The sequence below is a fragment of the Micropterus dolomieu genome, linkage group LG18 (assembly GCF_021292245.1).
Source record: "Micropterus dolomieu isolate WLL.071019.BEF.003 ecotype Adirondacks linkage group LG18, ASM2129224v1, whole genome shotgun sequence".
Taxonomy (NCBI): domain Eukaryota; kingdom Metazoa; phylum Chordata; class Actinopteri; order Centrarchiformes; family Centrarchidae; genus Micropterus; species Micropterus dolomieu.
Genome location: NC_060167.1, coordinates 5,009,233 through 5,021,430, shown reverse-complemented (window position 1 = coordinate 5,021,430; position 12,198 = coordinate 5,009,233). Strand labels below are relative to the sequence as shown.

General features: G+C 39.0%; 1 protein-coding gene across 4 annotated transcripts in view; it reads left to right on the top strand.

The window, feature by feature from the left end:
* Positions 1 to 12,198, top strand: part of ripor3 (RIPOR family member 3) — a 67,983-nt gene that overhangs the window by 34,693 nt on the left and 21,092 nt on the right. For 2 of the 4 annotated variants that reach the window (XM_046028638.1, XM_046028637.1), the window contains exons 2-7: positions 4,151 to 4,249; positions 7,065 to 7,220; positions 8,122 to 8,200; positions 8,329 to 8,352; positions 8,463 to 8,516; positions 8,939 to 9,088. In XM_046028638.1, coding sequence (XP_045884594.1) covers positions 4,152 to 4,249; positions 7,065 to 7,220; positions 8,122 to 8,200; positions 8,329 to 8,352; positions 8,463 to 8,516; positions 8,939 to 9,088 — 561 coding nt within the window. In that variant the 5' untranslated portion in view covers position 4,151. Of the gene's footprint in view, positions 1 to 667; positions 859 to 4,150; positions 4,250 to 7,064; positions 7,221 to 8,121; positions 8,201 to 8,328; positions 8,353 to 8,462; positions 8,517 to 8,938; positions 9,089 to 12,198 lie in introns of those variants that run through there. The other 2 variants (XM_046028636.1, XM_046028635.1) reach the window with 2 other exon arrangements.

Here is a 12,198-nt window from a genome sequence, read left to right as displayed (position 1 = left end):
CTTTGGCTGTGTGTGTGTGTGTGTGTGTGTGTGTGTGTGTGTGTGTGTGTGTGTGTGTGTGTGTGTGTGTGTGTGTGTGTCTGTGTGAGAGAGTGTGTGTGTGCGTATGTGAGTGTCTGGTCTGGCTACAGAGCTGTGAGCATGCAGCAGACCCTCACAAGGGGCCTGTACATCATCTGTGGTGGCAAACACACAAACACAAGTACACACATTTGCACACAAGAAGAAACACTTAAATGTTTACATTCACACACACAAACACACGCACACACAAGCCCCAACCTCCCACATCCTCACCACATGGGAACCCGTAAATCACTTGCAGGTCAAGGCTAATTTTTTAAGACCAGCTCTCACTCCAGCTTTCCCTCCAGATACCCCTCAAAACACACGCACACACACACACAGACTTGTCTTCATCCCCCCTGAATTTTCATGAGCTGAGGAATGTGCCTCCCTCATTTTACATTTGATCACATTCCAGATATTATTCAGTTTTTTGTTCTACACATCAGTAGAACATTTACTTATAGTTTTTATGCATTTTTCACATGTTCTCAGTTGTATTCAGTCATTTTCAGTCTCAATGAAACAAGAAGCTGCAGATCTTTATTCCAATCAAACCCTCAGAGCAGCTGCAGTCTGCGGCTTGCACACCTCCAGCCAACGAGCAGCTAATTAATCATCAGTGAAATCAGCTGGTGCAGGGCCAGTTTGAATGAAAACAGCAGCATCTAAAACTAAAGTCATAAATTGAATAAGCAAAATGTCTGAAAGTAAGTACGTGAAGTGCTGTTTTTTCAAAACAAGCCTGGAAAGTGGTCTGAAACATGATTGGAAAGAAATGGGATGGATGTGGTAGGAACAGCTGACTTAACAGAATTACTTTTGAAAGTTTCTTTTTTTTTAATCATGACCAAATAGCAGAAATTAAAAAAAGAAATTAGCTGAAGGGAACTCCATTTAGGGCTTCTAGTGACATCTTTCTCCCACTTTTCTCTGCTTGCAGTGAAATGTAACTTCTCACTCTGTTTCTGCTCTATTTCTTTTTCCTGCTGTGGGTCTCTCTCAGTGTAAGCAGTTTTTCTTCAGCTGTGCACGTGTGTGAGACCCAGACTTCCTTTAAACAGCTCATTTACAGGATGTGTCAGAATTTTAAACACTTTGTTTTCCACACATGTTGAGAAGGATTGATCTGGAGCATTTGCAGTGTATTATATTGTCTATATTATTGTTTATAATGATTGCCCTCCTGTCTCTGACAAACAACATTAAGAGAAAAAGTTGATGTTTATTACTGCACCTATCTCAAAAATCTGAACTTAGTTTATTTATACAGACTGAAACATTCAGAGGTTTGTCAGAATGTGTAGCTACTATGACAACATTTGTCTCAGGCGATGAGAGTAAAACGAGACAACTGTATGATGTGATTGACTTAAACAGCTGCATTTTGAAGCTGACATGTTAAAAATGTTGCATGTACGTCCAGAGACTGCATCTGAGCAGGCAGGCAGAGATGGTTGGAGTCTGCGACAACAGAAATAGACTTTATGCTTGTTTGATACTTGAATGTGTATTACATTCTCCACATAGTTTGTTTCAGCTGGTTAATGTGGCATTCAGCCAGGACTGGATATGTTATTCTGCTGCTCTCAGCGCAATGTGACTAAGCTGATTACTCCCTAAGTCTGGCTCTTCTTAAAGTGTATGCATCTGTGCACGAAGGTTATAATAAGAAATGCATGGTTGCCAGATTTGAATCTTCTGATAACAGCTCACGTACAGAGATACAAAAACAGCACCCGAGGCTCTGTGTACTGTAATCATTCAGTCAAGGTATCTGGTATGATAATAAGACTTAAGAGTTTACAGTCATGCTAGTGGGATCACCAAAGTACGCCTGAATGACTGAGTCAAATTTGAGTGGACTGACATTTTGCAGAATTAACTGAGGGAGACGAATAATAATAATAGGACAAGGTTTGGGGTTGACATGTCTACACCTACCATTGAGTGATTCAAAGAAGGGTGAAGCAACCCACCACTGGACACGGCTACCTCCAATTCAAACACGTTTATCTTTCAACTTGAAAAATAAAAAATATGATAATCCTTGTAAAAGAAAATACACTTGGCTTCCTCTACCAGCAGAACATGCAACCAGATTTTACTTTACTGACTTTGGTTCTCAATGATCAGACCTGGTTTCTCCATCACTCTGTGTTATGTGTGGTTGCTTGGTGACTCTGTTGGTTTTGGCATCAGGACCAGAGTGTATTTTACAATCTGGGTCAGGACTCCAAACTGGGTTACTCTGAGCTATGGCAGCATATTTCTGTCATGCTATTGGTTGAAATCCTAGTCATTTGGGAAGGCAAACCGAGCGAAGATGACCTTGATTCAGCTTATTTGAGCCAGACAACAACGTCATACCAGGTCAGATTTGAACATGAAAACCACAGAAATTAACAACAAAAAAAAAAGGGGAATAAAAATGAGGTCAAGGAAATAACAAAAAACTGTACATTCATGATGTTGAGCCACATCATCAACAGGCTGGCTGAAGATGTTTAATGAGGAACCTTGGACAATGCTTCATCTTATTTTCCCCCATATTAGACATAACCGGATTTATAAACCACTATTCCAAAAGTTTTAACAGTGACTCATTCTGAAGTAACTTAGATCAGCTGATGACCATGTAGACAAAAAGAATTGCAATGTCGTTGTTTTAGCTTCAACTGAACTCAGTGTTCACAGGAAACACATGAAAGACTGAGCAGATGGCATCCAGACTCTGTGTGTGTGACAGAGATGGCACATTGTAATATTATGTTATATTTTTCTGTGGAATTGCAGCATGTGCACCTGTGTATAGGATTTATTTACAGTAAACATTGCCTGTACTTCATCAGTGATCACCTTTTTACTTTAGTTTTGTCTTCACTATTATGAAGAATGAAATGAAATGCTTCTGCGGCATGAATCTTATTTCATGCAGATGAAGTTAGTGACACAGTCAGCCACAACTACAACGACTTCCTTCACTAACACTCCCTTGTTATAATTATCCATCATGTGGAACAAAAAATCTCTGAACATTCTTGTTTTGAACTTAAGTAGCTGTTCAAGGCAGTTTGTCAAAACAGCGCTATTAATTGAACACATTCAATGGCAAGGCATTAGAAGCAGAAATAAGAGAGGAACTTCTAGCATCTCAGAGGTGAACGACACTGACAACTTTAAAAGATATGGTAGATTTTAAAAGATAAAGAGTCAGTCACAACTAATAAACAGCTGTGGAGACATTTTAACTCAAAACCAACAAGGAGAACCTGCTGGTGGTGGTGCTAGAGAGAAAATCAGTGGATCACGAAATTTGGGAACCATGACTCTTTGTAAAGACTTTAGAACCAATCCTGAGATATTTTAATGAATACATGAAAGATGAAAGTCAAGGGATCACCAGAGGTATCAGGCTTAACCCTATTGATTTCATGTAAGTCCATAGTTGTCGAGTTATTTCAGTCTGAACCAATGTGGTGCACCGACATCACCATCCCTAGAGACATGTTACTAGCGTGGCTATAAATCTGACACTCTGCCATCTGAGCTACACAGGCTCCAATCTTATATGTAAATATATAACTGCCCTCTGTTTACCAGTATGTGCACGCATGTGTCTGTTTCAGGATGTTGCTTTTGTTAATGTGTCCCAGAGATGTCGGTATCCTTTATCCTGTTCTGGATCGTGTCAGGGTGGTCTTGATGATTATAAGTGTTTGCGGGTGTCTGTGTTGGCTAGAAGTGGGGAGGAAAAAAAGAACAAGGTGAAAATAGACAATAAAGCTGAAATCACAAACGGTAACAACACTAACAAATGATGAAATAAAAAAACAATAATGCAAGTATCCAGAGTGGGTTAAAATCAAGGGCGACTTGATTTGGCTGAAGATACTCGAAGACGTTTCGTTGACCTAGTAGACCTAGTTCACACTCTTGGCTTCAGCAGCTACTCTTGCCTACGCAAATATCTAAATAAAGATTTGTAAATAAAAAAAAAAAAAAACATTTTTGGGGATTATTTTTGAGATGATTTCATATTTTACTCATCGCAACTGTAATAACTTTCTGTCTCAATCTCCAGGATGTCGGTGAAGCTGCGATTTGACTCTCCCTCAGATGGAGGTTTAGTCCACAGGAGCCGCTCCTTCACCGGGTTCAGCTCTCTAACTGGACGACGACGGTGAGTGACACACTATTACAGCCAATGAGAACGCAAGCATGACGACCAACTTAGTTACCTTAAATCCTTTTAATGTTAAATAAATGACAAGGAGGAACAAAAGAGGCCTTTGTTGTTTAGTCATCAACTCCTACAATACAGACAGACAGAAGATCATTGGGGAAATATAATTTCGGTCTCAGCCGGTTAGAGGGGCGTCTCTGTGTCTGTATTTGATTGACAACAGCTGGCAGGCTGAGCTCCAGTAGGGAAACGAGGGGAAAAAGTAAATAAATGTGTGATGTAGCTTACATGTCATGGGCAGTGTGTTCTTAGGACCACACCAGCATCTAATCTAATTATCTTAATTGGCTAATAGTTAATTAGATTAATCAGCTCATAGCTAATCTAGCTTGACAACTCACATTAGCAATGAACTTTTCCCAGGCTACTATGTGAAAACTATTTACAATTAAGTGATTTGATTGGTTGTATGAAAAGGTTTTAACTACATAGATGGAGGTTTGCTGAGCAGATATGTATTCTGTAGCAGACAAAAAACATAATTCACTTTCTGTTGGACTTTAAAGAAGCACTTATTCACTTTCTTGCTGAGAAATAATGTGTTCATTGTTCGGCGTTAGAGGTGCTGATAGTCAGATTTTGTAACCATTGTTCAGAGCCAGTCTAGTGGTTTCCCCCTGTTTCGATTCTTTATGCTAAGCTAACTGGCTCTAGCTACATAATCCTCGTACAGACATGAGTGGTATCAACCTTCTCATCTAACTCTTGGCAAGAAAGCAAACTATTTCTTTAATGTTTGAGACGATCCAAACTCTTTTTAATGTCACACCAAAAAAGCTAAACTCTATCAACGGTCTTCAACACCAACTTAAAGTAAAACTCATTCAAGGTTACAGCAAGTGTCCCCCTTTCCCACACTGCTAAACTACATCGATCTAATTTACACACACACATAACATATAAATTAAAATGTTTATCATTTTGAATGAGCTGCTCCACACCGTATGCAGTGTCTGAGTTTTTTGTGGCCGTTGCAATCATGCCTATATTTAATTCACTTAATCACTTCAGTCTCATTCACATCACAAACATTTTGTTGACAATGGTGGCACATCGTTTGCTGTCTACATCTAGTTCACGCCTGATAACATTTTTACAATTCCTGCAATAAATATTTTAATTCATTCAAGTTCAGTTTGCCAAAAACTAAGTGCAGTCTAATCCAACAAAACAAACATTTGTAAGGAGGCAAGTGTTTGAGGAAAAGCTTTATTCCCATAACTGTCAGGATGAATGAACCAGAGTATTCAGCTCAGTGAAATTACGATTTGAAAACTTTGATGAGATTCTGGCCTGATGTTGACTCTAATAGATCATCTCTCAGTGGAAGTAGTTTTTTTTTGTTTGTTTTTTTTATACTGTAGAACAATCAAAGAGAGAAAATAGAATTGGTTATTGTCCTTTTTAAGATTTAAAGTACTTGAAGATAAACTGTCTCATGTTTTGTGGAGGGAAATCCCTTCACCCTCAGACGAGCCTGTTCTTCATTGATGGGCAGACAGTGAACGCACCACAGACTTTGAAGATGTTATTTCTGAATGAAGAAAGAATGAGCAACAAAAACACAGTCAACTGTCAGTCCCAAGGGAAAGACAGACAGAGAGAGAGAGAGAGAGAGAGAGAGAGAGAGGAAAAACGTTGAGAAACACAGAGCTGGAATGCACTTCCTGTGATTTTTCTATCTTAAACACACATGCACACACGCACATGCGAAAACACACTAACTATTCAACACACACACACTCTCTATTCAGTCCTGAGCGTCTCCACTGTGTTCTGCCATGACAGGATAATAGTATGTGGTCTTTTCTTCATTATGGAGCTTTGATGGTGACAGGAACATGATGCGGCCCGGCCGTAAAACCTCACATAGACGCACCACACACTCTGACAAGGACGACAAATACACACCAAGAAAACACTTTTATGGCGGAGTCCATAATTACAGAGGACATCTGCTAAATCTGACTGAAGCTTTATTTGGTGAGAAATATGGCAGATACAACCACTGTACAGACGTGTGTATTGATACAAACACTGTGTGCCACCACCCAAAGTGCCTGCTTAGTGATGGCCAAAACACGCCATCTTCTCTCATTGCACTTGAGAATCTCAAATTTTTTGCATTTTAACGGGCATCACTGCTTTTATCTTTCCAGTATTTATCATTTACATGATTCTGATCCAAAAAGACTCGCTCACTGAATGTTTGTGTATTTAGACAATAGGACAATAGACATGGGTAAACAAAATGTTGGCCATGGGAGAGCATTATTCACTTCCTGGTCCCCTAACTTGAGTAGTAATTTTTACTCTTTCCCTAAAAAAAGTTGGGTTTATGCCGAAACTCCACCGTTAGGAAGTCGTTTTTTAACAGGACATGTCTTTTAATTCCCACATATAGCAAACTACAAAGACATTATGCATCCAGTAAAATCTAGAATTGAATTTGAAACTTCTTCTTCTTCCACACAAAGCCTTTAATGGTCAGGCACCGTCTTATTTGATTATGCCTTACTGCCCCGCTAGAACACTGCGCTCCCAACATGCAGGGTAAGTTGTAGTGCCGAGGGTCTCTAGAAAGTGGAGTGGGAGCCTTGGCTGTGTAATCAGACCCCTGGCTGTGTTCGGGAAGCATAAATCCAGAATATAAAACAATCCTCACTTTTAAGTCTGAATGAATAATAATAATAATAATAATAATAATAATGTAAGTGAATAACTTATCTCACTCTGTCTGTTGTGTTTTTAGGCCATCCAATGTTCGTAACTCTCTCCGCTCCAAAGCCATGGCAGAAGGTAAATCTCCCAGGATGCACCTGTCTCAGAGCAGAGGGGGTGGAGCTATCTTGTCTCTGCAGCCAGACCAGGTTGACCAGGTCTTCCAGGCGCTACGCAAAGGACTCAAGTATGCAAACTAGTGAACAGTGATGATGATGAGACCTAAATTATGTAAACAAATATTAATGGTGGTTAAGTATTTTAATAATTCCTATATTGGTGTAAAGAGTACTCACATTCTTTACTTTAAGTACCATTAAAACAGTGTAAAATACCCTCATTACAAGTAAAAGTCCTACATTTAAAGGAAGGCAGAAGCATAGGAGTCTTATCAATAATATGTACTTAAAGTATCAAAAAGTACTCCTCCTCCACAATTTTTAGATGCGGATTTAATATGGATGCACTAACGTGTAAGATTTTACTGTTGTAGCTGCTAGAGGTGGAGCTAGGTTTAACTCTTTATATTAGCTAGTTTGGTCCAACGTAGGGGTTGTTCAAAGATCAGTCTGAGGGGTCATGACATTATTATTGGGGTAGGAGAGAAAAATGTATAAATATTAGATAATTTTCCCGATTTGAGCCATAGAGGTGGAATGTCTCTTTGGTGGAACTAACTTAGACATCTGAAACATGGGGTCCCAACTGCTTTTTTGCCCAACTCCAAAAAGTTTGGCAAATATATAAGCAATGCAATACATAAGCTTATCATATAACAAGTAACTATAGCTGTCAGATAAATGTAACAGAAAGCACAATATTTCCCTTTGAAATGTTGGAGTAGAAGTGTAAAATAGGACATTAAAAAACTCAAAATGTACTTACTCACCGTACTTGAGTAAATATACTGTACTTTAAGCAGTGTTGGAAAGTACGTATAGTAGATGTTTGATTTTCACAAGCTGAAAAATGGTTAATGTGGGGACTTTATATTAAGTGAAGGCAGCATTACGCCTGCTGCAGCTCTGCTTCAAATGTTATGACATTTCAGTATGAATCACTTTTGCTGCTGATGTGACTGCCTGCAGGGAGTTCCTGGAGGGTCACCAGGCAGAGATGGACTTCCTGTCTTCACAGCAGAGAGAGACCAAGAGAAACTCCCGACTGGTGAGGAGAGAGAGAGAGAGAGAGAGAGAGAGAGAGAGAGAGAGAAGAAGAAACTGAAAGTGTGTGTATGGGGGGGGGGGGGTTGATTTATTGTTATAATGATGATAATGTATATTCTCTGTTTCCAGGCCTTTCTGTATGATCTGGAGAAGGTAATCTTTGCAACAGTGCCACAAATACGCCTTTTCTCTCCAGACTGAATTCAAATAAATCATAAAAATAAATTACCAGAAACTAAGCTATAATTGTTTTGCTTTCACAGGAGATAAGAGCATTGGAGAGATACATACGAAGATTAGAATTTCAAATCAGCAAGGTAAAAAACATTTTACAAGTTGTTATTGTAGTGTTTGATCTTAGGTTGAGATGATGGTGATCAAGTGATGGAAACGACTGTTCTCCAGATATTTTAGGGAAAAGCAGTTTCTGCAGTCTTTCAAATTAAAGATATAGAAAACTTTTAATGGCTTTGAACATTTTGAGCCAACCTATTTATTTTTTTACGTGCTATGCAGCAAAATCAGTTCAATCAGAAACAAACAAAACACATTTTAGTTGTGTCATTAAACAGTCATCCAAAGTTCAGCCAAGTTTTTTAGTCGAACAATCTTGTTTGTTTTCTGGAAAAAAAGAAAATAAATGTTTTTTTTGTTGATTGTGTTGCCCTCTGTCCAAACACGCATTCCTCTCAGCCGGCGTGTCTCAGTATCTCGTCGTTTCTGTCTCTTGTCTCTGCAGGTGGAGGAGCTCTATGAGACGTATTGTATCCAGTGGAGGTTGTGTCAGGGAGCGGTCAACATGAAGAGAGCCTTCTCACTGTCCCCGTCCACCAGAGCCTCCAGAGAGAGTCTGCTGGAGCTCAATCGCAACCACAGACACAGCCTGCAGGTAGGCCTACTGCAAGGACCAAAGTGTGTGTGTGTGTGTGCGCTAGTACTTTCCTTCATATTGAGGACCAGAACAAGATTTTAACTAACAGAGTGAGGACATCTTGGAAAAGGGAGAATATTTCTTGCCTATCCTCACAACTTCAAAGGACTTAGGATAGAATTAGGTTTAGGGTCAGGATTGTGTGTGTGTGTGTGTGTGTATTTCTCATGTTGCCTTCCTTTTGGGGACAAAACACAAGTCCCCAAAAGGTAAATCATTACATTTTAGGGTTCAATTTGATAAAAATCCACCATGAAATAGGGGCTGGATAAAATATGGGCTTTCTTGCTTTCATTGTTTCTTGCTCGTGTTGTTGTCTTTAAAAAAAAAAAAAAACACATTCCTGTCTCTTGTTTCAACAAGGAAGCAAACACTTGATTTATGAGGGTGAAGAGAGAAATAGGGAGAAAAAATTCAGGTCTGAACAAAAAGAAACATGCCCTGTAATTGTACACGGTGTAAACTACACTTCACAGTGCCTCCAAAAAAATATCTCATGGCTGGCACCTGGTCTAAAAGACATTAAGTTGGTGTCCAAACCAACTTTAAATTTAATCCCAATCACGCATCACCTCACTGTAATCTTGTTTGCAACAAAAGCTATAACACAACTGAATAGACATACATGATAAGATTGCATCACAGAGTTTTGAATTTTGTTTTATATTTGAACCAGATGTCAAATTAACTATTTTAGGTCCAAATTCTAATGCTGGAAATAAAATTTAAATAAGCACATACATATAATTCTCTGTTTACAGAGCATGTTTTATTTCATTTGCAATGTGTTTCTGCTGCGGTTTGTGTTACACTGCTGTGCCATGAGCTGACCAGGTGTGCAGCAGACATAGGTCACAGTGGGCTGAAACACAACTAAATACAGTGACATCATGGGCTGTATGATGAATGACCAAAAGTCAGTGTCCTGTCTCTTTTCCTGCCCCAAACAAGTCGAGCATCCAACCACACACATATCAAGGCTTTCTAATGTTTCAGTCCAGTTGTTAAAGTCCAGTATTTAAGCATTTTGAAATCATTTTGCACTTATTAGTCAATAAAAAGTTATTATGTTATAAAACAGTCGGTAAACTTCAATTTTACTCGTCTCAGTGGTCTTTTCAAGTAGCATCTGTGTAACAGATGGTATGCAGGAGAAATTAACACCTGAACATTTTCTACTGCAGGTCAGAGGTACAAAATCATGACTTTTCTTGCTGCAAACAACTTCCAGGGCTTAACCAGGGCTGAGGGTTATTTCACAATCATTAAAGCTCATTCAAACCGTACAAGTCGTTACTGTGATTGAGTGTATCTATTTATTAGTGTGAAGCGCAGAGCTGGTTAGGAAGAGCATATCTGTAAAACTTCACTGGGAGTAAAAGCGTTATGTAAGGGTGATATGCAACAGTAACTCACTGTCAAAATATTTCAGAATAATAAATAACCTGGCAGTCAAAATAATAACATAAATTCAAACACAGGGAATTTACAAGTTAGCACTATGTTTTCTTTTTTAAAAATCTTTCCTGCTAACCTGAAACTGTATTGCCTTCAGTTTGAACATGACTGTTTTCGGTAAAATCGGTACTAGTATTCCCGTTACAATCTCAGTAACACAGTAACAGTTTTTTTTAATAATTCACAAACACCGAGAAACATTTCTGCACCAGAAAAACAAATCCATGAGTAAATGAGTAACATTATTTCCTGTTGCTGGAATCCGATGGTCAAGATTGTAGGCATGGGTGCAAACTACGGGGGAGCTCGGCTCCTCTTAACAAGACGGTAGTTCCCCTGATGGATCATGCGTAAATAGATTTCAATGTGTTTCTTTAATGATTTACTTTCGTGATTAGAGAGGCTGATGTCAGTTCATCCTGACTCATCCTGAGTGTCGGGAGATTTAAGTAATCAGTGACGTTATGCTGCAGTACCTCAGTGTCTTTATTAATGGGGAGATGATTTATCCTCTTTCATCCAACTCCGCACATCACTAGAACCCACCTACGTAGGAACATCAGATTAATGCTTCCATTAAATAGCAGTGAAAGTAATGCAAAAGTAGCATTACAATTCAGAGACAGTAATATTGTAATATAACTAATTACTCTCAAATGACAGTAACTAATAATCTATAATTATTACAATTTGGAAGTAACTTGCCCAACACTGGTGGTCACAAATAAAATACTGTAGTTGTGTGAGAATCCATCCTGATGGAAACTGAATAAATTTATCCACAGTAAAATAACAGAAAAATGCTTTATACGTTTGCATTTTGGTGACGCTGCAAAATTGACCACAGAAAAAAGTTGAGAACAGAATCTTGATACCCGTATCCATCTTCTCTGTACAGCAGAGGGCCAACACCCGCCACTAATGGTCACAATGCTGCCAAAAGAAATAATCTGGTGTGTGAGTGATGGTCCCACAGTGATTCTTCTGTTTGCAGCCGCAGGCTAAGGGTCATTAACAGACAACTGAAGACTCATTCATACCCTCTCTCTGTCGGTCTGTCTATCTGTCATATGGTGCTGCAGAACATTTATTCTCTTTCTCAAACCCATCTAACAGTTTCCAACACATACTCACAAAGTTATATCTATTTATTGTCGTCTTTTGCTCTAACATCATCACTCGCTCTCATTTTCAAATGGTCACATGTGCATTTTCACAATCTACCCCTCAATGTTTTGAAATCTGTCTTTTACTCATTTCCTTACTACTCAAATAGGTTTTTGATTCTCTTTTGTGGTCTTTCTTTCTCTCTACCACACAGATGCACACAGGCTAAGATACATGCATACAGAACACACTTAGTCACATGTTCTTTTAGAGTTAATGAGCTTCAAGTCCAAATAGGATGACCTTTAAGCCTGTCAGAGGTCTGCACCTGTGCCTGTAACACTGGCATCTGTGTCTGTCTCTATGACCACACAGACACACACAGACATGTATGTAGACATACTGGGTGTCTTCCCAGTGTGCACCGTTAGGGACATTTTTGCAGTTCATCCAAAGTGCTCCTCTAGGAACCTGCTGTGTTTTAAGTGGGTTGCTGTAGTTAT